Genomic DNA, 25,764 nt, shown 5'->3' with positions numbered 1-25,764 from the left:
TATTAATTTGGGGGGTTATATTTCTGAATCTTGACTTCCTTATTATTCGTAGAGATTTTCCTTTCTTTTTTTTTTTAATATTTTTATTTATTCATTTGACACAGATCACAAGTAGGCAGAGAGAGGGGAAGGGAAGCAGCCTCTCTGCTGAGCAGAGAGCCCAATGTGGAGCTCGATCCCAGGACCCTGAGATCATGACCTGAGCCGAAGGCAGCGGCTTAACCCACTGAGCCACCCGGGCGCCCCTCCTTTCTTATTTTAATCTTATTATCTTCTCCTGCAGTTCAGTCTTCCTAATTTTAAGTCCTCCAAGGAATAACAAAACATGGTGTTCCTTCCTTTTTCAAACATGTACAGCATTCTTTAAGTGAGAGAAAATTGTATAGAAGCTAATTGAGTGACTAGTCAGTTGTGTGATATGAATCTTCACTTTTTTATTGTCATTTAATTGGCAGTATTACCATTTCAACTATAAAAAGTGATAAGGTGAGATGTGAGTATTTTGAATTTTTTTAAATAAAAAATTAACTACAAAATCACATGGTTTTGAACTGTGGTGTTTAAAGACTTGGAAAGTTGACCATCCCACTAATAATTGTGAATAAGATAATGTGTTCTTTTTTTGATTGGCATCAGAAGTTTATTTCATAATAGAATATGAAGTCAGTATTTTTATTTGGTGATCTGAAGTGTTTTATAAGCAGCCTGTCTTAATAGTATTAATTTATTTGTAGGTCAGAAGTGCATATTCCTGCTGTCTCAGTACAATTTGGTGTTATCCTTGAAGCATACTGCCGGGGAAGTGTTGGGCACATGAAAGTGCTTTCCAAGCAGGTATCTGATTTTTTTTTTAATCTTCTGTTCAGTTTGCCATATGGCTTTTGATAAATTGTATCATATGCTGTTTCTCACATTATGTCATAGAGGTTTTAGTAACTAAACCTAGCTAATACATTTTTAAATTATAAGTCAATAAATGAAGTGTCAACAAACTGAGCAGAACATTATTTGAGTGTCCCCCCAATTACGGATTCCTCGTTGTATGTATATTAAAACATGCCATACATTTTAATAGGAAATGCCTATTTAGACATGCTTAACAGTGTGTTTGATGGTGATGATGACAAAGGTCATGAAATAGGCCCTGTATTTTCATATCCCTGAGTTACCCTTTGCAGTTAGTATTTATGTTTCAGATATTCTGCCATATGTTTTAGTTTGAGATATTTTGACAACTAAGTCCATAGTTGTTATAGGATCTAGAATTCAGATTCCTCAAGCTGCTTTTTCAAATTATGTGTGTGTGTGTGTGTGTGTGCGCGCGCAGACCCTTATCTTCTTTCCAGGCCTTCATTTTCTAATCATGACAGATGATAAGATATTAGTGATATTGCTAGGTCAGGTACTAAATGCTTATATGCTAGGAACCATACTAAGTGTTTGAAGTATATTTCTTGAGTACTCTCCTAATAATATGCCATAGTAGTTGCCAATATTGTCTGGATTTGACAAGGGGGAGACTGAGGCTCCAAGAGATTAAGTATCTTGCCTGAAAACCCACTATTAAGTGACAGGAATGAATTTTAAAGTTAAGTCTGTCCAGCTATAAAATTAACATCTTTTTTTTTTTTATTTTATTTTATTTTATTTATTTACTTGACAGACAGACAGATCACAAGTAGGCGGAGAGGCAGGCAGACAAAGAGAGAGGGGGAAGCAGGCTCCCTGCTGAGCAGAGAGCCCGATGCGGGGCTCGATCCCAGGACCCTGAGATCATGACCTGAGCCGAAGGCAGCGGCTTAACCCACTGAGCCACCCAGGCGCCCCCAGTTAACATCTTTTTTAATCCTACTGGGAGTTTTCACACTTTTAGCACCATAACTCTATTTTATAAATCAAAACTTAAACATAGATTCAATATATAAAATAGCAATGTTATTTTATCAGTATAAATATGTTTTAAGGCTAAAATAAAATGAAAGCCATTAAACAGAACCATGAAACTATTTTACTAAATATAGAATTTCAAAATCTGGGACTATTATTGACAGTTGTAGTCTTGGTATCTATTTATTTCTTTTGTTTTGGAGATAATCCTGATTCATACAGCTAAGTGTTTGCAAACAGTAAAGGTTTTTTTAATAGCTTGCTTGCAAGTGAGAAGCATAACTGTGGCTCAGGCTTGGTTTGTTGGTAGGTCATTGGTCCCTTGAAGGTTGTGATGAGAGCATTTCTGCCATCAAAATAAAATAGCCTTCATTGACAGGTAGCAATAATCTTTCTTAAATTGAGTATCCTCTAAATAAACGAAAGAAGGTTTTATTAATGGTTTAATATATATTTACTCAGAACTTTCTATATGCAGGATTTGTGTTAGGTTCTGGTAATGTGAAGTGAATATAGTTGTGTTATTGTTATCAAGGAGTTTACATACCAGAGAAGATATACAAGTCAGTGATTGTTAGGATAGTATTATTATAATGGGAATATTATGGAAGGACAAAAGACAGACATGTAAACAAACTTAGGACATTAGGGAAGAGTTCACAGTGGAGGAGATGCTTGTAGCTTTTGATGTTGTAGTTGGTGTTAGTTCAATGAAGAGTATGTTAGTATTTTACAAAGAAACAACCAAAAAGGGGTATGTGTATTTGTGTATGTGTATGGTTGACACTTGAACAATATGAATTTGAATAACATTTGTCCACTTATACACTTATTTTTTGGGGTATAGTACAGTACTGTAAATGTACTTTCTCTTCCTATGATTTTCTTCCCTCTAGCTTACTTTATTGTAGGAATATAGTATATAATACACATAACGGACAAATTATGTTAATCGACGGTTTATGTCATTGGTAAGGCTTTCCATCAACAGTAGGCTATTAGTAGTTAAGTTTTTTTTTTTTTTTAAAGATTTTATTTGTTTATTTGACAGAGAGAGATCACAAGTAGACAGAGAGACAGGCAGAGAGAGAGAGGAGGAAGCAGGCTTCCCGCTGAGCAGAGAGCCCGATGCAGGGCCCGATCCCAGGACCCTGAGATCATGAGCCGAGCCGAAGGCAGAAGCTTAACCCACTGAGCCACCCAGGCGCCCCAGCAGTTAAGTTTTTGAGGAGTCACAAATTACATGCATATTTTCAACTTCATGGGGCTGGAGGTGGAGTCAGTACCTCTAACCCTTTATTTAAGGGTTAGCTGTATAGAGAGAATGAAGCCAAGGAAGACGGAGATTGTGATTTATTATAAAGAATTGGCTCATGTGATTATGGAAGCTGAGAAGTCCTGAAATCTTCAGTTATGGGAGCTGGAAAGCTAATGTTGAAGTTCTAGTCTGAAAGCAGATAAGCTTAACACCTAAGGAGTTTTAATTCTGGGCAGGAAATGACCTGTGTCCCAACTCAAGGCAGTCAGATAGACAGGGTTCCTTCTTATTTGGGCACCTGCGTGGCTCAGTTTATTAACTGCCTTTGGCTCAGGTCATGATCCCAGGGTCTGGGATCAAGGCCTCTGTTGAGCTCAGCAGGGTTTGCTTCTCCCCTTCTTTCTGTCCTTTCCCCCTGCTCGTGCTCTCTCTCTCTCTTTTTCTGTCTTCAAATAACATCTTTAAAAAAAGAAAGATAAAGGAAAACAGTGGGAAGGAAACAAGGACTGTGTGTCTGTGTACAGATAGTCTATACACATATATACACAAAAACATGCATACCAAAACAAGGAGGAGATACTCATGACAGTTAATCCTCATTTCTGTAACTAGTCATGTGGTCATAGCTGGTATTTGTTACTAGCTTCTTCCAACCCTTTCTGTATTCCCCTTGCCTTTAGTAAGCATTTCACTTGTGGTTCTTTACCTGCAGAGTTAACCCAAACCTTCGTTCTTTTCTTTTCTTTTTTTTAAAGATTTTATTTATTTGAGCAAGAGCACATGGGAGTCAGCTACATAACCAACTGAGCCATCCAGATTCCCCCCAAAACCTTCATTCTTGAAGGGTCCAGGTCATTAGTAGTCCTACCTGAGTTAGCTTTTAATTGTCCATTGGTCTAAATGATAGGATATGGTCATGCTTAGAAGAAATATTCTGTATTCTAGGCATACTTTTCCTTTTGTCTGTGGAGTAGTAGGCCGGTTTCTCTATGTTAGTCAGGATCAATCACTCCAGCCAGCATCACCGTGCTGCCCTTTGCCTGTTGATATGAAGACATAAGGAGCTCAAAGTGGCTGGGCTGGAGTCTTAACTTTTAGTCCAGGGGAATCATTGTCATGTCTCCCACTGGAACCATTCTTCCTTCTGTAACTAAGACCTCTATGTCCATAAAGCATAAGGGTGCAGGAAAAGGAAGCAAAATTTTTGCTTCCATTTTTAAACATTGATTTTTGACCCTTGAGTCCTGGCTGTGGGAGAAACTGTCATGTAGCAGATGATGACTTGGATCATATACAGCTTTCTGGAGAACTTTGCCCAACTCCTATAAGGTATTGCCACCTAGCTGGTACTGTAACTTAGTCTTCCAAAGGCCATTCTACTCTTCTGTCAAGCCAGCTACTTCAGGTTAAGAACATAGTAAGACTAATGAATACCATGAGCATGAGCCCATTGTTAAGCTTCATTTGCTGTGAAATGAGTTTCTTGATCAGAAGCAATGGTGTATGGAATACCACAATGGTGAGTAAGGTGTTCTGTGACTCCACTGATGATAGTTTGCCAGAAACATTGCATGCAGAGAAGGCAAATTCATATAGAGAGTTGAGTGTTTATTCCAGTAAGAAGAGAATATTGCCCCTTCTATAGTAGAAGCAGTCTAGTGTAATCAACCTGTCACCAGATCGCTGGCTGACCATCCTGGGTAAAGGTAAATGGTGCTATATTAGGGTCTCAGTGTTGGTCTCTGCTGCTGGCACAGTAGTCACTCAGTGGTGGTCATAGTCAGGTAGGCTTCAGTGAGTGGAGGTCCATATTGCTAAACACATGTATAACCTCCATCCCTGCCACCTATCCCTGTCACCTTGGCCACTTTGTTCATGAAGCCATTGCATGATGACAGGGGTGATTGGAAAAAGAGGCTGACAAGTATCCACAAAATGGGGCATTCTATCGATTTGATTATAAAAACTCTCTTCCAGGGACGCCTGGGTGGCTCAGTTGGTTGGACGACTGCCTTCGGCTCAGGTCATGATCCCGGAGTCCCGGGATCGAGTCCCGCATCGGGCTCCCAGCTCCACGGGGAGTCCGCTTCTCCCTCTGACCTTCTCCTTGCTCATGCTTTCTCTCACTGTCTCTCTCTCAAATAAATAAATAAAATCTTTAAAAAAAATAAAAATAAAAAAAAAAATAAAATAAAAACTCTCTTCCAGAGACACCCTTTGGTATACATTCAGAGAGGTTTATTACATATCTCTTCCCCAAATTTCTTTGTCACTAATTTTCTAGTCATGTTCCTTCTCAGTCCCTGGCCATCAGCCAAGCTTTAGTTACATCCCATGAATTGGTATATAATTGCATGTCTGGCCATTTCTCCTTCCAAGCAAAGTGAACAGTGAGTTGCAGTTTCCAAAGTTCTGCCCAACAGAACTTGAGCACAGTCCTTTAGAAATGTTTCAGAAAGGGACTGTAGTACCACAGTTGCCAAGTTTCATATGATGCCTACATACTGTAAATCATGTTGAGTCTTCTCTTTTCTTCCTTTGTTAACTGACTGAAGGGAACTTCCTTTGAGGACATAGGGGCAGGCTGAGAAAAAGAAGGTAGTGTAACAAGTCCATGGGAAACCATGGACATTTGAGTCACTTTTTCATATAAAACTTATTGTGCCTTCAGGACCTGCTCTGGTCTAGTCTTATATACACCACTTTCATTTGTTGATGGAATACTATTTTGCTCACCCATTTTTATGGCTTGGTGGGTCAGATAACACCCAATTCATATTTGGCAGCTCAGTTCACATGCTTGCCTGGTGGCCAGTCTTTAAACATTCAGTATGAAATCCCATTAGCAAACTAAGAGCTGTTTCTCTAAAGGAGAGTATTTATCTACTGGAGATGGCAGGTGTTTTTTGTTTTTTGTTTCTTTTTTTTTCCCCAAAATCCTGAGGACCTGTGCTATGGTTTACCTATAGGGGCCTGCCAGAGGCTCCAAACAGCATCTATATCTGCCACTGACAGTTCAAGAACCATTAGATCTGTTGGATCATAGGACCAAGTAGCACAGCAGTTTGCATAGCAGTCTGAACTTATTGCAGAACCCTCTATTATTTGGGATCTCATTCAAAACTAGCACCCTTTTAGGTCACTTAGGAAATAGACTACAGTACATTACCCACCTGAGGAATATGTTATCTTTACAATGCAGAGAGGCCCCCTAGCTACTGTGTCTCATTTTTGGTTGTAGGAGGGCCCAGAGTAACAAATTTTTCTTTACCTTAGAATATCTTGATAATACTCCATATAAATTGAGTGCTTCAAGTTTCATTGAGGTAAAAGGCCCCAAATTTTTTTGGAATATTTCCTACCTTCTAAGTTGCTATTTCTTACTCACTAGGTTGGATCAGCCTAATATTATAAAGGTGTCAGAGTGGTATCTTGTTGAGAGTAGATGTGATCAAGATCTCTGTAAATTAAATTATGACATAGAGCTGGAGAATTGATATACCCCTGAGAAAGGACAGTGAAAATGTATTGTTGGCCTTGCCAGCTTAAGGAAACCTCTTGTGATACTTTATTGACAGTTATTGAGGAGGAAAAAGCGTTTGTTAGCTCAATAGTTGTATACCAAGTACCAGGGGATGTGTTACTTCGTTCCGCAACAAAACCGTATTTGGTATACCACCTAATTATAATGTTAGGATGATCCACTGTAATTCTCTAAGATCTGTGTGTCCTTTGCATAGGCCAAATAGGCAAGATGAATAGGGTTGTGATGGGAATTACCACCCCTGCATTTTTTAAGTCCTGCAGGAATGGGTACTGCTTTTGGTTTATTGTTTGCTTAGGTAGAGATGGTTGTGATAACTTCTGCTTGACTTTTCCAACAAAATAGCCCTCACTCTATAGGTCTAGGAACCAATATGGAAATTCTGCCAGCTGCTGAGTATATCTATTCCAATTATGCATTCTAGAATTGAAGAAATAGCCAGAGATGGGTTTGGGACCCATTGGGCATACTGTGAAACATATCTGTGCTTACTTCCATAAGCATCTACTCTGGTGGACCTCAGTGATATTTTGAGTCTCCTAGAGTTAGTGTCATTTCAAAGCAAGTATCTAGAAGTTTAAAAGGGTCTGGTTTTTTCCTTTCCTCCAATATGCAGTTACCATGGTTAAAACCATAGGTTCCTTTGGAAAAGTCAGGGAAAAATCTGTTTCAGTCTTGGCACTGATTCTCCCCAAACATTGGGGAGAATTAACACCTTTACTGTGTCTAGGTGTCTGGGTGCATGTTAGAGAAATGAGTCCTGAAGGTTTTACTGTAGGTGTTAATTATTGTCTGGGTGTAAACATCAGACTATAAACTGTATCTGACCAGGAAGTTTTAGCAAGGTAGTTATATCTAGCTGATGTAATCTGAATCCATGTATTTAGTCCACTTAGACAAAATATTTTGTAGAATTAAAAAAACCTCTTCCAGGGCACCTGGGTGGCTCGGTGGGTTAAGCCGCTGCCTTCGGCTCAGGTCATGATCTCAGGGTCCTGGGATCGAGTCCCGCATCGGGCTCTCTGCTCAGCGGGGAGCCTGCTTCCTCCTCTCTCTCTGCCTGCCTCTCTGCCTACTTGTGATCTCTCTCTGTAAAATAAATAAATAAAATCTTTAAAAAAAAAAAAAAAAGACCTCTTCCAGACTTTGCTTCTTGGTACATTGTTTTTTCCTCATGGCAGAGACTCCCTACCTTGCTATATTTTCCAACCTCTTGATCTCATTTGAAGGCCATTTGTTTCCTCACTCTTAACCTACTCATTCCTATACCTCTCTGGTGTCCACCCTATTTTATAAACTATCCTTGTGGTAATTCCCAGTTTCATTATACTTTTCTAACTCATTTGCATTGCCAAAGAAGCTCCCATAGCTTTTCATACATGATTTACATTATATATGTGTAATATATTATTATATTATGATTGTATTATGATTTCTCATTCATGTTAAAACAACTATTACCTGATCCTTTTGGAAAGCCCATTAATGGTGGTAATAATAGCTAACATTTACTCACCATTTATTATGGGCCATTTTATCTTCACAATTACATGAAATGGATACTATTAGTCCCCTTAATTTTATAGTCCTCTTAAAAATATCTCATACCTATCAGTGTCTCTTGTGCTCATGGCTACTGTCCTCTACCAATCCATTATCTTCTCTCACCTGAATGTCTTGTTTGTTTGTTTGTTTGTTTGTTTTAAGATTTTATTATTTATTTGAGAGAGAGAGAGAAACAGCAAGAGAGGGAACACAAGCAGGGGAGTGGGAGAGGAAAAAACTTCCCACTGAGTAGGGAGACCGATGCAGGGCTTGATGTGGGGCTCGATCCCAGACTCTGGGATCATGACCTGAGCTGAAGGCAGGTGCTTAACAACTCAGCCGCCCAGGCGCCCCTCACCTGAATGTCTTCATTAACTTCTTAAATTTTGCCTTTTGTTTCCATTGTTGCACACGTATCTCCTGTACTGCATAGCAGATAAAGTAACCTTTTAAAAATGTAGATGTATTACGTTATTTTCACTTTTAAAATCCCTGAGTATTCATTTCATGGAGAATAAAATCCCATTTTTTAAAAACCATGTAATTGGCTTTATTAATTGATTCATGAATTGGGCAGTGTCCTATCCAGCTAATCTAGTACAGGGGACTTTGAGTTGCAAAATAGAAGGATTTTGTAGGGAGTAATGGGGGATGCAATTAACAAAAGATAAGAAATGTTTGTTTTAGGACAGAAATGATTGTTTTAGGACAGTTACCTTCCCTTAGGGGAAGGGGCCCGAGGGTCTTATTATTATTGGAGGTGGATTTCCTCATTTTCCTTTAGGGGTTTGAGAGGGCTCCTGTGACAGATTACCTTATTGGTACTGAGCAGAAAATTCCTGCCTAAGACTATACTTTGCTTGGAGGTGGTGGCATGTGGGTGGCTCAGTCACTTAAGCATTGGATCATGATCTCAGGCTCATGAGATCAAGCCCCGCTGTTGGGCCCTGAGCTCAGCATGGAGGCTGCTTGGGATTCTGTTTATTCCTCTGCACCTCTTCCCACTCCTGCTTTCTCTCTCACACACACACACACAAAATAAACAAATAAATCTTAAAAATGAAGAAAGAGGGCGCCTGGGTGGCACAGTTAGTTAACCGTCCAACTCTTGGTTTTGGCTCAGGTCATGGTCTCAGGGTTGTGAGACTGAGCCCTGATTGGGGCTCTATTTGGCATAGAGTCTACTTGAGTTTCTCTCTCCCTCTCCCTCTTCCCTCCTGTTGCTCTCTCTCAAATAAATAAATCTTTTAAGAGGGGGGGAGGAGAAGGTTGAAGTTGCAGTTAGGTTAGGTATTAAGCCCCAGTTTGGTGACTTGACCTAGCATTTGGGACCTGTCCTTTTCTTTCAACATTTCCCTTTTGATCAGGCTCTCAGCTTAATGGAGAGATGTGATCAAAATTTAAGGCGATAGTGTCACTATCAGATACTGTTTTGAAGTTCTCAAAGTTTTTGTTGTCTCTTGTGTGGATTCCATTATCCATAGGTTAGAATGTTTTTGCTTAATCCCTGTGGTATTCATAGGTTATGGAAATCAGTCATTCTCTTTGTTCTTTTTTTTGACATTCCAGTCTTAAGGAGTTCATTTACTTGATGGTTAGTGGCTTAACATTTAAAACTTGTGAGAGAATTACTTGGTGCAATTATTATGATAACTATAAGCAGGGTAATTCCCAGTGTTTGGAGTGCATTGGGAGATATGGTCCGCAAGACCCAGACCAGTCAAAGAAGACCCTATTGAAAGAGTCCTTTTAAGGCAAGTAGCTTGCTTAGTGATCTTATGTAACCAAGTTTCAGCTTCCTGTGAAATGTTAATCCAGATATAGCAGGTGTTGTTGGCCACAGCAGAGGTACTCCCCTGCTTGGCTAAAAGATAATAGAGGGCTGTCTTACTATTAAGAACAGCCTTGGCTAAAGAATCTAAGGATGGTTGTTGGGCCTCTGTTGCTTTAGCAGCAGATTCTGCAGTAATTTCAAGAACTGTGAATTTCCTGATCATGAGCTAATTTACATTTACCTGTAACCAGGAAAGTAGGGTCCTGTCAAGAGGAGTGAATTCCTGAATCATGAAAGCTTCCCAGCAGGTCCTTTCTAACTCAACAGTGCAACTTCAAGGGAGTCACCCAATGTGTTGTCTTATTTTGCTTGTGAAAAGTTAGGGTCTCAGATTTTTCTCTTACCTGAACTATAAGGTTGTTTTAAAATCCAGATGTTACCTCCCTTAAGCAATGGCCTGGGGAGAAAAAGATGAGGGCATTATCTTTCAGGCTAATGCCAGAGTAAAAGAAAGGGGAAGAAGAAAGGTTTTCATGTTTAGTTAAGGTCTGAAGTCTTGATCTGTCGCCTTAGGCAGAAGCAGTCTGCCTCAAGGTCAGCTACATCTCTTTCTGCACAAGACCAGGTTGGAGGTGGAACTGCCATTAGCTGTGAGATGAATACCCAAGCAGTGTAGTGGTCAAGAGCACTGGGTAAGGTCCCTTCCAGTGGGGTTATAACAGCTGTCTTCGATGACATTTCCAGAATGACCATTCACCAAGCTCTAGACTCTGACCAACAGGAACCTTTGAATTGGGATCCAAAAAATCTTTAATCTGTTGATGATAGTCTTGAGCATAAGATATTAGAGATTTACAGTAGCTGGTCTTAGGAGCATGAAACAACAAGGGATCAGCATAAGGCTGTATACTAATAGACATTGGTCTACTGGTGACTGTCATATAAACGGTAAGTTTGTTTCCTAAAGGGGTAACTACTAATAGTCAGCAAGACCAAAGATAATGCCGTAGGTCAGGAAAGTCCAATAGTTGAGGCAAATTTAGAAATTTTAAGTTTAAGAACCCCATTAATTCTCTCAGTTTTGCCTTATGATTGAAGGTGATAGGGACAATGTTAATTCTAAGAAGTTTGTCAGGTTTTTATTAAGCCTTATGTTATTTGTCCAGTGAAGTGGGGGCCTTCATCACTGGGGATTGTGGAAGGTATACCACAAGTGGGAAATACAGTGTGAGGACATCAGCCTTGGAGTTTCGGAATGCTTCAGCCCATCTGGAAAACACACATACAATATCAACAAATTGGTAGTCCATACTGCGTGGCAATTGAATGAAGTCATCTACAGATATTCAGAAGGCCCAGAAGGTGGAGGTCTGAGATCTCTTGGGACAAAAATAGTTATTCTTGGGGATTGTGGACCTGACAGGTCAGACATTACGAGTAGACTGCGTTTGCAGTTTAATAAAGTCTTTTTACTTTTAACTTAATAAAAGACTTTATTATTTGTATCATCTTAAATGCACTCTGGTGGGTGAAGGAATCCACAAACTAAAAAATAAAGTTTGCCAGGGAATCACCAAGAACCAAGAAGCCATCTTGGGTTTCTCATAGCCTCAAACGTTTGTTTAACTTACAGCTATTGCTTACACATGCTAATTTCTCTAATTCAGGAACAGACTGTTGCCATCTTCCAAGTCCATCAGGATGGCAAAAGTCTGGCAGTGAGGGGCAGATTTTGCAGAAGCAGAAAGGATTTCTTCCACATGTGCCATAATCTTCATAGATGTGTTGCTGTTGCCTTAGCATGAAGGTCAGCTGGGGCATTTTTCTGATACTCAGGCTTAATTCTTTTAGTGTGAGCCTCAGTTTTAATGACAGCAATTTCAGAAGGGAAGCGGTAATAGTAAGAAGATGGTTCACTTTTGCCATTTTTTTATTGGGGTCCCAGAGGATGTCAAACCTTTTAAGATAATCAGAATTACAAGTGATAATATTATACTAGGGCATGCTAGGTTTCTAGGAATTTCATATAATTTTTAGAACACAAATGCTTTATAATGAAGGCTTACTGATATTATTATTAATTTTTTTTTTGGTGAGTTAAAGCATAGAAGTTTATTAAGTGAAGATAAAAAGCTCTCAAGAGTGAGGGGGTCCCAACAGGGTTGCCCAGCTTACTTCTTGTTTGACAATATTTTCTACGTAATTTCACGCACGTATCAAATAAACCTAATTAGTTTAAGAGATCCCTTGAAATATTCTAGGAGCCTTTGGAAAAATCCCGAAGTTTATTCCAGGTCAAAAAGAACATTTATAATTTGATTTTGAGAAGTTCATGGTGGGGGAGAAATGAAGTGTTAAAGCCCTTGAATAGTTAGATAGGATTACAGATCATTATGAAACTTAATTATCTGTTTGCAACACTTAGCTCTTTTAATACTGAGAAGACTCAGTTTTCTTAAGTAATCAACAACCTAATAAAGAGGGCAACCACAGGAAATTATTTTGTTAAAACACAGTATCTTTGTTTTCTAGGCAGATCACTTAAAGGTAAAGAAACTTCTACACTCTGTTATCAAAAGTACACTAAAAGTTAAAAAATAAAAACCAGAGAAAACCAAATTCTAATTTCATACCAGCTTACTTTTTTTTTTTTTTTTTTAAAGAAAGAGAGAGAGAGGAAAGCAGGCTCCCTGCTGAGCAGAGAGCCCAGTGCGGGGCTCAATCCCAGGACCCCAAGATCACAACCTGAGCTGAAGGCAGCAGCTTAACCCACTGAGCCACCCAGGTGCCCCCCAGCTTACTTTTGATATTAAAACTTACTCATTCCAGTCTTAGCCCTGACCAATATAAAATACCTTTCCAAAGATTTATTTTTCACAAACTTTCTACAACTTTTTACTCCTCAAAAATGTATCTTCATTTCTCATACCTTCTTTTACCAAAAACACACATTTTGCTTTCTTTGCATATGGAGATGTTTCCCTTACTTCTGCTGGCTCTAATTACATATATTAATTAGAACTCTTAACTTTTAGAAACCTTAGTTCCTGGTAAAAATCTAGAAGAAACTATGAATTGTTAATACCAGCATTCTTTAGATTGGCAAGTTTATGAATACATTTCATAATTTCTAGAAGCATATGCCTTTTTCAATTTTCCAGTGCACTAGGATATCCAAATACCTTTTAGTTTCTCTCTAATAAGAAGCCACAAGTCGATAAACCTATATTCAGTAATTAATACTTCAGTATTTTCTTATTTGTGAATGATGTAAATACTCAGCAGATTTCTGTTACTTTAACTCAGCAAAACTAAAATTTCAAGTTACCAGAGATTTGGGAAGCTATTTTTAAGTACATATACAATAAAATATAATTGTTGCTAAAAACTTTATTAATTCTTATTCCGCTTAATCTGTTTAAATCATTTGTTCTCAACAGTTGTTTATTTTACCCACGAAAACTTCATGAGACATTAGACAAAATCAGCCATCATTCTAAGTTATTTTTCTGTCAACAAATTAGGACAGAAGTATATGAATTTAGCTAGAAAATTCAGGTAGAATAAAAGTTGTTTATCTACCTTACAGTTGTAGATAACTCTAAAGATACACCTCTTTCCACTCAAGCAACAAACTGAAACTTGCTTTAATTTACCAAAAATTATTTCAGAGTAGGTGAACTTGAAAAACTTCTGGGATAGTTTCTGTTACATTTCTGAGAATTTTGTGAAGTCTAAATTTATGTAAGTGCCTTTTTTTTTTTTAAGCCACAAACAGCGCTCTTCTACAAATTAATTTTGGCAGTACCATATGGAGGTAGAAAATACTGCACATTTAAAACACATGTATGAACACACATACCAACACAAATGGAAGCAAACAGAGACCTTATAGCTTATAGCTTTAAATTACTACCATGAATTAGGTATAATAATACAAAACTCACTGCTTACGAAAAATAGTTGGCTCTAAATTGTTTTTCTGATGGATGGAGTAAATTCAGATTACCTGCTTAGGGGCCTCAAACTGTTTTCTAATACTTGTGGAGAAGAGCATTAAGAATTGTAAATTTGTTCTTAACAAGTCAAGTTCCAAATGACCGCCCCCCCCTTTTTAATAAACTTTATTTTTTCAGTGTTCTAAGATTTATTGTTTATGTACTACACCCAGTGCTCCATCCAATATGTGCCCTCCATAATACCCACCACCAGGCTCACCCAACCCGCCCCCCCTCAAAACCCTTAGTTTGTTTCTCAGAGTCCACAGTCTCTCACAGTTCATCTATCCCTCTGATTTCCCCCAACTCCCATCTCCTCTCCAACTCCTAATGTCCTCTGTGCTATTCCTTGTGCTCCACAAGTAGGTGAAACCATATGATAATTGACTCTTTCTGCTTGACTTCTTTCACTCAGCATAATCTCCTCCAGTCCTTTCCATGTTTATACAAAAGTTGGGGTATTCATCCTTTCTGATGGAGACATAATATTCCATTGTATATATGGATAATATCTTATTTATCCCTTTGTCTGTTGAAGGGCATCTTGGTTCCTTCCACAGTTTGGCGACTATGGCCATTGCTGCTATGGACATTGGGGTACAGATGGCCCTTCTTTTCACTACGTTTTTTCCCCTTTTGATAAGGATTACTTCCCTGAAGTTTACTTGTCAAAGAGATGGTCTAGATAAGAATTATGGAGAGGACTCAGGTAGGACATGTAGTACTTCAAAGACACAGGGGAAAAAATGCAGGCTCCTATAATTTTTGTTTTCTTAAAGCCAGAATTCATAATACTTACAAGGCTATTGAGATAAGTGGGAGGTTTTGGGTTTGGTAAAAAGTATTGATGGATTTCGAGTTGCTTCTTGTCTCTGGTCCTATAAAGACTAGACTTGTAAAACAAAAGACAGCTATTTTCAATTCCTCAAAGACTTGGGTTGCTGCCTAAATTATATCAAAGGGCTAATAACATCTATGCACCTATGTTAGAATGTTTTTCTTTCCTGCTGGATAACCGTTGGGGAGAAGGCCTAAAAAATTCCTATCAAGCTCTGAATAATATTTTCCAATTTGGGCAAATTTCTCACCATAAAGTCCTTTCAAATATCTTGTCAGGTTTCAACCTTGACAAACAGTCAACTCTTTCTGGCAGTATTGAACAATCCCATGGATCTACAAGGCATCTTCTAAGTATATGCAAAAGATGTTATCCTCACAAGATCTAGAGTTACTCCTAAACATAACCAAAACAATAGCAACAACAGAAAAACACAACAACAACTTACATAGCTCAGGTGAGCAGAAAGCCAAGCCTTAGGATATAAAACAAGACCAGCAAGAAAGAAATACTTTTCTCTGGGAGAGAAAGAATCAATAACCAATTGGTCTGGAACTGGAAAGAAAGGGATAATGTGAAATTTTATTTCCTTCTCTTCCCTGGGCTCTAGGGGTAATTTGCTTATAGAAATTTTCAGAATCCTCTCCTGGATTTAAGAAATTCTTTGTGGCCGATAGTTCTGCCTTTGAGCAAGATATGAAAGTTAGGAGAAGAGAATGGCCCATAGCCTCAGGTGGTCTTATTTTATAAGCTAACTGTTTAATAGTCTTTTTAGAAAGGCAATTCAGACAGGGGGTTAGTAGAATGGGTTCTCAAATTAAGGATAAAGGGGAGCAGTAGAAATTATGTCACTCTTATGCCTCTGTCTGTTACAGTTTTTGTTTTAAATACCCTTTCTCTTTAATTTTTCATTAGTCTTTTGCAGTGAATCTTCAATGAAACTGTTTTGGAATTTTGAAGCTTTTAGAGGCTGCTTCATACTCTAAGTGCATATCCCATTCTGTTTATTTAATTTGGAAATGCTTGATTTCAAGTGCATTTCTTACGTGTTTTATCTAATTGGAAATTTCCACATAATGTCCATTATATTTCCAGGTTTTCTTCAGTAAGATTTTGCCATTTTACTAGCTATCTGAAATTTCTAGTGTGTTGTCACTCCAGATCAGATGGAGGCCCCCAAACGTGGGGTGATGGTAGCCTAGAAGCTGATGGTATGGGAGGTAAGAGGGTTCACCCAAGGCAGAACAAAGGAGATAGAAGTTTATTGAATATACTGCAAGGGAGCAGTGAACAGGACAGCAAAAAAACCCACAAAAAACAATCTGCAATGAGGCAGTGGGTGGGGGCTGCTTTTATTTTTATTTATTTATTTATTTATTTTTAGATTATTTATTTATTTATTTATTTGACAGAGAGAAATTACAAGTACACTGAGGGGCAGGCAGAAAGAGAGAGAGAGAGAGAAGGAAGCAGGCTCCCTGCCGAGCAGAGAGCCCGATGCGGGACTCGATCCCAGGATCCTGAGATCATGACCTGAGCCGAAGGCAGCGGCTTAACCCACTGAGCCACCCAGGCGCCCTGGGGGCTGTTTTTAAAGGGGGAAGGTGAGGAGGTATGGGGACCTATGGAATTATCCCCTTTTTGGTAACTGTGCCTGGTTGTAAGAAGCCCATTGGTCAGTCAGGGCTTATGGATATTTTGAAGTGGGTCAGCTGTCTGTATTCAGCCAGGTACCCACTGTGGGCCCTTTTGCCTTGTTCTACATTTCATTGCTCAAGGCTGTTATCTAAAAGTGACCTCTACATGTAATTCTTAGACATAAAATATGCAGTTGTGCTAGAAGGTGGTGTGCTCAACTCTTTAGGATCCTATTTGTTTTAGCTAGACCTTTGGGTTTCTTGGAGCCAAACTAATACCTAAGAGGGGCATGTGATGAGGTTGGGAATTGTGGGGTGTGTTACAATATACCTTGTTGCACAGAAGTTTTCTTGCTGTTGGCAGGTAACCTAGTGTCATTCTAACACATTCCTGACCAACTTACCCTATTACTTGAAGTGGCAGATGCTCTAACAGCCTTGATTGTTTGCCCCGCTTTTTGTAGCTTTTGGACCTCTGAGTTCCCTCAGAGGAAGTAGCCTTTATCTATATAAAACAAGACAGAAAACCATATGCTCCTTAATAGATCACCAGTGACCAAGAAATGTTACTTTGTCCTGGCCAAGAGAAGGCCCTGTATGCACCACCAGTTCCCATCAAACCTTGGACTGGGGAAGGGATAAATGAGCAAATGCCAAGGAATATGGAGTATGGACTAATTCCAAATAAAATGGAGAACCACAGCTGCCTGTAGCATTTCCTAACATGGAATCTGGGGAAGGATTCCAAACAAACAGAGAATTGCAGACTAAACTGTCAGCAGTTTCCAATTTGGAATCCAGTGACACAACTAAGATTCGGGTTTTCCACCTGGGAAATTGTATTCTGAAAGGCTAGGGCCTTGGCTCCGGGCAGCCCTGTCTGCCAGCTCAGTTGGGCTTCAGGGTGAACTGCCAGCTAAGGTGAGCTCTGGGCAAAGCTATCTGCCAGCTCGATCTGACCTGCCCTATAAAGGAAAGCCAGTTAGATCAGGAACTTGATACAAAGAGAGCAGAGCTCAGAGCTGAGAGGAAAATGGCGAGAAAGATAGTAAATTCAAAATGGTTCACAGTACCGCACCCGTGTTTCTCATCCCCGAATGCCATGGGAAGTTTGCTTCAGATCTTGAAGTTGTCACAAAAAATTCAACTGAGTATGTTTTAATTATTAGCTGTATTGATTGATTCGTGAATACAGCAGTATCTTCCCCAAACTTTTTAACAAAGCCTATAAGGCCCAACTTGATGAGGTCCTGCTTCATTGACTTCATTCATGATCAAACCACACCATACATTTCTTTGGTTCTCTGCGAACCTCAGTTTGACTTATATAACATCAAACATATGATGTATGTATGATCACTTTATTTTTACTCCTAATTGATGAGTAGCAAGGGGAATACTCTATACTTTACATTGGAGATTCTTGTTATCACTGTAAACCTGTGGAAGGACAGGGTGTCAAAACACTTAAAAGTATTTGACTTAACGGCCACGTGGGTATTCAGGACACTATTCCAGGAAATGGATATCAACACAATTAGTGATGGGGCCTGAAAATTCCCAACTGTACAAACATAGAAGAAATTCAAATTTGAAATACTTCAAAAAGTTCCTGTTTGCACAGTCTGTATTTCAACTGGTTCCCTTTTCGCCAGTGTTTGTACAGCTCCTGAAACTGTTGAGAAATGGAGTGTCTGTGGCTAACTTGGCAAGCTTCAGCCCTCTCGATTTTCATCAAGCTACATAGAACCTTCCAGTTTCCTGTGAGCAAGCCTGTCTGTAAAAACTGCATGACTGAATTCATCTCCCTACAGAGTCTTAGTGGTTTCTTCTCATAGAAGCAATGTTTGAAAATGAAAATAATCTATAAAATAAATCTCCTGTTAATGGAAATTCAGGCCAAGGTGTTCATAATGTTTATTGTGTACATGTTTTATATGCTTGTTATAGTCGATTTATGTGTTAATATAAATGTATTTATATTAACAAGCTGTTTCAGCTTTAATAACATAATAATAAAATAAAATGTCTTTTTTATGGCTTATGGTTGGCCAAGGCTGTTTCTAATGGATTTTTACGTAACACAACATGGAAAGACCTCAGTTATTATTAAACAGTGAAGTTGACTTTTAAGCACAATGGTTTTCATTGAGTTGGCCGTTGTTGATTGACTTTGTACTAACTGCATAAGTTTTTTTTTAATTTGCATAAGTTTTGATAGCTAGAGTTACTTCATAAAAATAAGTAATGTGGACTTGGACAACAAATACTGTTCTCTATATTCATATTTGTTTTATTACACAATAATTCATTTAACTGTATTACTCATGGAAAGAGAATATAAGAGTATATTGAGAACATGTTACACCAGAGTGATGACAAGAACTAGATGTTAAGGTTGAGTGGCAGGAACCCCAGGATTACTTGTGCACAGATTTTCCTTTTTTACTATGAAGCTGGCCAAATGGAATGGTTCAGACTGTGTTTCAAATTCTACTACTTGTTGAGCTGCAGAGTGCTGAGTTCTTTGTCATACTTATCTTCTTAACAGCAATGTATGTCCCTTTACTTTTCCCTGATTTTGAAGATTGAAAAATTGTGCTTTAAGTAACGTGATAAAAATGAGATTTTTACTCTATTGTTTCTAGTATGTTTGTCATAAACCAAGCACTGATTTTACTTTGGTTGGTTGTCAAATGTTTGTGTTGGGGAGAGGAAGGGAGTGGTTATGAAATAATATGATCACATGAAACTATAGTACTTTATATTATTTTTAACCATAAATAAATTTTGTTGGCGCGGACACTTATTTTTCAGGTTGAAGCACTCAATAAATTAAAAACTTTAAATAGCTTAATCAAACTGAATGCAATGAAGCTAAACAGAGCCAAAGGGAAGGAGGCCATGCATACTTGTTTAAAACAGAATGCTTACCGGGAAGCCCTTTCTGACCTGCAGTCGCCTCTGAATCCATGTGTTATCCTCTCAGAACTCTAGTAAGTGACCGTCTTTGCTGTGCTCAGTGAATTTTCCATGAAAATGGCAGTGCGGAAAGGATTTCTGAGTGACTGCCTTGCAAGAGCAGTAGGGCTAGCTGTTAGCCTCCATAAGTACAATATATTTAAAGAAGGAAAATCTTAAATTTCTCAAAGGTTATTCTTGTATGTGTTAGGATGTATACCTATTAGCTAAATTTACCTGTGGTGTTCATAAAAGTTACTGCATGTTATTTTCCTTTCAATTGTATGTGACTAAATTTGTTTTCTATATTACTGGTTTCTGAGAGTTAAAAATCCTGTGTATGCAAAATGTTGGCAACCATCATAGATTATTTACTAATTTGTTTTCCTATTTCAAATGAGATCTTAAATTAATTTGAAAGATTATTTCTTGCTTTTTTATTCCCTTCAGAAGTACTAATAGAAAGGTAATGATAAATATTCTCATATGTCAGTTTTCAAAATTGATCTCTTTAAGAAATCAAGAATGAACTCATAATATTCCTAATTTTAATCCAATGATATCTGGTTTTTATTGACTACATATAATAACACAAGGAAGAATAAAGAAAGAAAAGGAGGAATTTTAAATGTAGGTAGTGAGAAGGATGAATCTGGGTTTTCAGTCTAGCCCATCTGGCATCACTACATGCCAGTGAAAACTGTCATCCTAGTTACTTTTTTACCAGGAAGATATGTTCTAGTTCTGACTTCTGCAGAGCTAAATGAAACAGGTGAGGGTTTTCCCCACATCTAATATACAGTCTTGCCATTTCTTTAAATTGAGGTGGGTTAATTTTCCCCTTGTTTGATTTCAGTGTTGAAAAGTGTAAATACATGGATTCCAAAATGAAGCCTTTGTGGCTCGTTTACAACAACAAAGTGTTTGGTGAAGATTCAGTTGGAGTGATTTTTAAAAATGGTGATGGTATGTACTGAGGTTTTTGCAGTACCAAATTCCTTAGTATTTTTCATTTGTTGTCAGTTTGCTTTATTTGAAAGGTGATGTGTAAATGTGTAACAGATGCTATCAGTGGTCATAAGGTTGAATTTGGCATGTCTTAAATCCCTTTTTTTCCTCTTAGAAAATAATGCTTACAGCTTACTTATATACATTGTTCTAATAAATCTTTTTTTTCCCCTACAAAATACAAGGTCTAATTCTTTGGTAAAAAGCTTGTGAAGTACAAGAGAGTATTTTCAGTGGTATATTCATATATTCTGTTTCAGTGGTAACAATTTTGATATTGCTGCCATAGTTTTGTATTTTAATTAAAATATTTTACTGACAAGTATTTTCAAAAGGAATGCCTCTGAGGTGATTACACCAATCAGAAGGCAGTTATGACAACCACCACTTGTTATTGTATGATTATAGACAAGTCACATAAAATTCACTGAGCTTCAGGTTCTTCACGTCCAAAAGGATTATAGTATTGTATGTTGGGTTTATTAAAAGGAATTAAAGGAACATAGGTAAATGTGTTTATGTCTATTTTAAAATGAACTCATATTGTTTTGCTAGACATCTAACTCCACTGTGACCATGTGAATGTCATTGTGTAGAAGTCAGTACTTTAACAGCCCTCTGTTAGCTGAAAATTATCCTTAGATATAATAAATAAAATTGACTATTAGAGTTCTGTAACCCATCATATAATCACTTAAGTGATTTTTAAGAACTTTCTGTGTATTTTTAAACACAACCAGGAAAGAAAAAAATTAGCAGTGTGAATTGTATGGATGCTGTACACAGCATGACTGTGCTATATAGTATTACAGTATCCATACAATTAGTATAGTAGCTTACAATGAAAGTTGTACAATTTTCATGAAAGTGAAATAGTGAGAATTTCCTTAAGTAATCTCTATACCCAACATGGGACTTGAACTCATGACCCTGAGATCAAGAGTCACATGTTCTACTGACTGAGGCAGCCAGCTGCCCCAATTAAAAATATTGTTCAACTTAATTTAGTTACTAGTGTTATGGGCACATGCTAACCAATAAACCTAATATATATTTTTAGATTTTATTTATTTATTTGAGAGAAAGAGTGCATGAGAGCAGAGTGAGGGGCAGAAGAAGCAGCCGACTCCCTGCTGAGCAGGGAGCCCAGTGTGGGGCTGGATCCCAGGACTCTGGGATCATGACCTGAGCTGAAGGCAGCCACTTAATTGAGCACCCAGGTGCCCCAGACCTAACATTTAACAAAATAAATATGGTCAGTATTACAGTTTGGGGGAAGTATTAGCACAATATTTGTCAATGGTTTTAGTTAAGTCTGGCTGAATTAGCTAATCTTGAATTAATGTTATGAGACAAAAATTGGAAAGTATTTATAATAAGCAGGATTTTTACCCCCCTTAGATTTACGACAAGACATGTTGACACTCCAGATGCTGCGTTTGATGGATTTACTTTGGAAAGAAGCTGGTCTGGATCTTCGGTGAGATTTCTAGTGACTTTATTTTTGTCTCATGTTGTATTCCTTCCACAGCTGAATTTTTAAAACTTCCTTTTTATTCCTTCTCTCCTGCTATTATTATTAATTGTTATTTGTGGTAATATTTATATAGCATTTTACAGTTTATAGTGTACTGTCAAATACATTGTCTTATTGAAGTCTCATCAGATGTAAAACTGTATATGTACAGAGATTCCAGAAAGAAAGAGGCTTGAACTTCCAGTAAAACCTGGACAGACAGCAAGAGTCACGTTCTATCTAACCTGTGATTTTAAAGGTGCTCTCATGAAGGATGCACTGGCTGGTGTTCCTGGGAATGACAAAGCCAGAGAAGGGCCTGCCTGTCTTCTTAGCCTGGTAGCATTGATTCCGCTACCTTTAGGAAAGGGAAGTTTTTAGGGGTTCTTTTAGGGTTTTCAGCTTGTCACCATTATTAGGGGTAGACAGCAGAACAGCTATATGCAACAGAAAAAAAGAAAACATAATGGATTTTATTTATTTATTTGACAGAGAAATCACAAGTAGGCGGAGAGGCAGGCAGAGGGAAAGGGAAGCAGGCTCCCTGCTGAGCAGAGAGCCCCATGAGAGGCTCCATCCCAGGACCCTGAGATCAGGACCTGAGCCGAAGGCAGAGGCTTAACCCACTGAGCCACGCAGGTGTCCAACATAATGGTTTTAAAACTTTAATCATTACCAAATCTTCTAAGGTGAGGAGCAAATGAAGATAATTACCCCAAAAAAAAAATGTTGATTGCATTTGTATAACAATGTAAGATATGAATCTTATAAACCTAAAAAATGTCAAGCCTTACCCTGGGCATAATATAAATAATGAACAGGGTAGAAGTCTGTAATAATCCTAAATATTTTAAAAGCTTATAGAAAGAGATATGGAGAAAAGATGTAAAAAGGCTGTTGATACAAGATATAAAATAAATACACTAAAAATTATATGAACACAGTCAATTCCAGCATAGACGTACAAATTACAAGAAGAGTTGGAAACCACTAATTTCCTAGCAAAGATTTTGTTAATTGATAAACTTGTCTAAGAGACCATTGAAGAACAGAAACAAATATTTTCATATACCTTTGTAAATTAATATAAACCTCCCTGTATCAAGTTTTTTTTTTATATCCTCTATCCAGTGTTTCCAGAATTTACTTTAAAATTAGAAATGTGGGCGCGCCTGGGTGGCTCAGTGGGTTAAGCCTAATTAAGGGTTAAGCCTTAAGCTTTCTGCTCAGGTCATGATCTCAGGGTCCTGGGATTGAGCCCCACATTGGGCTCTCTGCTCAGCAGGGAGCCTGCTTCCCCCTCTCTCTCTGCCTGCCTGTCTCTCTACCTACTTGTCATCTCTTTCTCTGTCAAATAAATAAATAAAATCTTAAAAAAAAAATAAAATTAGAAATGTGGAGGGGTGCCTAGGTGGTTCGCTTGATTAAGCCTTTGAGTCTTGATTTCAACTCAGGTCTTAGAATGGTGAGTTCAAGCCCTGCATTGGGCTCCCTGCTGGGTGCAGAGCCTATTAAAAAATATTAAAAATGTGGACAGAAATTTATGCACAAGGATATTCATCCTTAATTTATTTACAAAAAAAAGAAAATTAGACCACTGTGGTTAAGTGTCTGACTCTTGGTTTCAGCACAGGCCATGATCTCAGGGACCTGTGATGGAGCCATACATCAGGCTCCCCATTCTGTAGGGTGTCTGCTTGTCTCCTCCTTCCTCTGCCCCTCCCCCTACCCTTTCTCCACATCTCTCTCTCCCTTTCTCTCTCTCTCTCTCAAATAAAGAAAGCTTAAAAAAAATAACGTACTCAAATGACCAAGTATTTCAGGTATTTTACATTATTGTTCATAGAGAATTGCTTAACAATTTGGAGAAAATGCTTATCTTCAAATGTCAAGAAGAAAAAGTGAGGTGCAGAAGTGTTGTCATAGAATTATTTCAGTTGTATTAAGAACTCACTGAGGGGCGCCTGGGTGGCTCAGTGGGTTAAAGCCTCTGCCTTCAGTTCAGGTCATGATTCCACAGTCCTGAGATCGAGCCCTGCATCGGGCTCTCTGCTCCGCAAGGAGCCTGCTTCCTCCTCTCCCTGCCTGCCTTTTTGCCTACTTGTGATCTCTGTCTACCAAATAAATAAATAAAATTTAAAAAAAAACTCACTGAAAAGTGACATGCTAAAATATTGACAAACTGGGGCGCCTGGGTGGCTCAGTGGGTTAAGCGCTCAGGTCATGATCCCAAGATCTTGGGATCGAGTCGCTCAGTGGGAAGCCTGCCTCCCCTCTCTCTCTGACAGCCTCTCTGCCTACTTGTGATCTCCCTCTCTCTCTGTCAAGTAAATAAATAAAATCTTCCAAAACAATTTTGGAATAATAAATTTTAAAAAATATATTGACAAACTAAAATGGCAATGGACATTATTTCTGGGTGATGTAATTAAAGACAATTTCACCCTTCATGTACCTATTTCTTTTCTTTTTTTCTTTTTTTTTCTCAACATTTTATTTTTTTATTTTTTATTTTAAAGATTTTATTTATTTATTTGACAAAGATCACAAGTAGGCAGAGAGGCAGGCAGAGAGAGAGGGAGGAGACTCCCCACCAAGTAGAGATCCCCATGTAGGGCTTGATTCCAGGATCCTGAGATCATGACCTGAGCTGAAGGCAGAGGCTTAACCCATTGAGCCATCAAGCACCCTATTAACATCTTAAAGTAATTCCTACACCCAGTGTGTGGCTTGAACTCAACCCTGAGATCGATAGTGGCACGCTCTACTAACTGAGCTAGTCAGGCACTCTTCGTATACCTGTTTCCGTTGTTTTCTTCAGTGGGCTTGTATTCTTTTTTTTTTTTTTTTTTTTTTTTTAAACTAAGGTTTAAAAAAACATTTTTTTTTTTTTTAGTAATATAGGTCCATACAGTTTTAAACTTTTTTCTATGCTAGTTGATGGTTTTACCTTTTCCTCTTTTACTTAATTCTTTTATTTTTCTAAATTGTGGACTATTTCATACATGGAAGTACAGAAAATAATTTATTATTTTTATATTTTTACATTGGGACTTAATAAATATATCTTTAGCAATTAAATGAGAGTTATTAACATGTTTCCTACTTTTTTAAAAAAAGGAATTAAACACGCCGATAAAGTTAATGCATTCTTATCCCATTCTGCCTTCTCACGTTTGAGAATTAACCACTGTTTTAAATTTGTAATATGTATACTTTTAGGCTTTAACTATATTTTGATATCTATTCTATGTTTTAAACTTTAAATAAATGCTATTATATCACATGCAACTTTTACTTTTTGTCTTCACAACATTTTGGGGGATTTATTAAGATTAATATGTGAAGATCTAATTTCTTACTTTCACTTCTTTACTAATACTTTGAATAAATATAAAAATGTATCCATTCTTCTGTTACTAGCTATTTACATTGATTACATTGATTCTTCTGTTACTAGCTATTTACATTGATTGTTTTTTCAAGAATAACAAAAGCTTGAGTTTGAACACTTCTCAACAGCTCACTCTTCACATATAGAAGAGATGTTTAGTTTATATAGCTGGAAGTGGAATTGCTCCATCATAAGGCATGTGTATTTTTACATTGACCACCATTGTCCAAATGGTTGTACAAGTGTTACACTTTCATCCAGAAATATCTCCTTGCCAAGCAGACTTGTTGATTTTTTGCAAATCTAGCGGATATATCGTGGTATCTCATAAAATTTAAATTTGCATTTCTTTTATAAATAGCTTGGTTCTTTGTGTTTTCAGTGTTGAAAAGTACTGTGTTTTT

General features: G+C 37.8%; 1 protein-coding gene across 1 annotated transcript in view; it reads left to right on the top strand.

Moving 5' to 3' along the window:
- The window catches only part of PIK3CB (phosphatidylinositol-4,5-bisphosphate 3-kinase catalytic subunit beta), a 74,220-nt gene that overhangs the window by 26,014 nt on the left and 22,442 nt on the right, over positions 1-25,764 (top strand). The window contains 4 exon segments of the mRNA XM_059388329.1: positions 735-834; positions 19,299-19,477; positions 20,299-20,408; positions 21,852-21,930. Of these exon segments, the coding sequence (XP_059244312.1) occupies positions 735-834; positions 19,299-19,477; positions 20,299-20,408; positions 21,852-21,930 (468 nt within the window).

Source organism: Mustela nigripes, chromosome 2 (assembly GCF_022355385.1).
Source record: "Mustela nigripes isolate SB6536 chromosome 2, MUSNIG.SB6536, whole genome shotgun sequence".
NCBI classification, from domain to species: domain Eukaryota; kingdom Metazoa; phylum Chordata; class Mammalia; order Carnivora; family Mustelidae; genus Mustela; species Mustela nigripes.
Note: the sequence above shows the minus strand (reverse complement) of the source record. Positions and strands in the feature narration are given on the sequence as shown.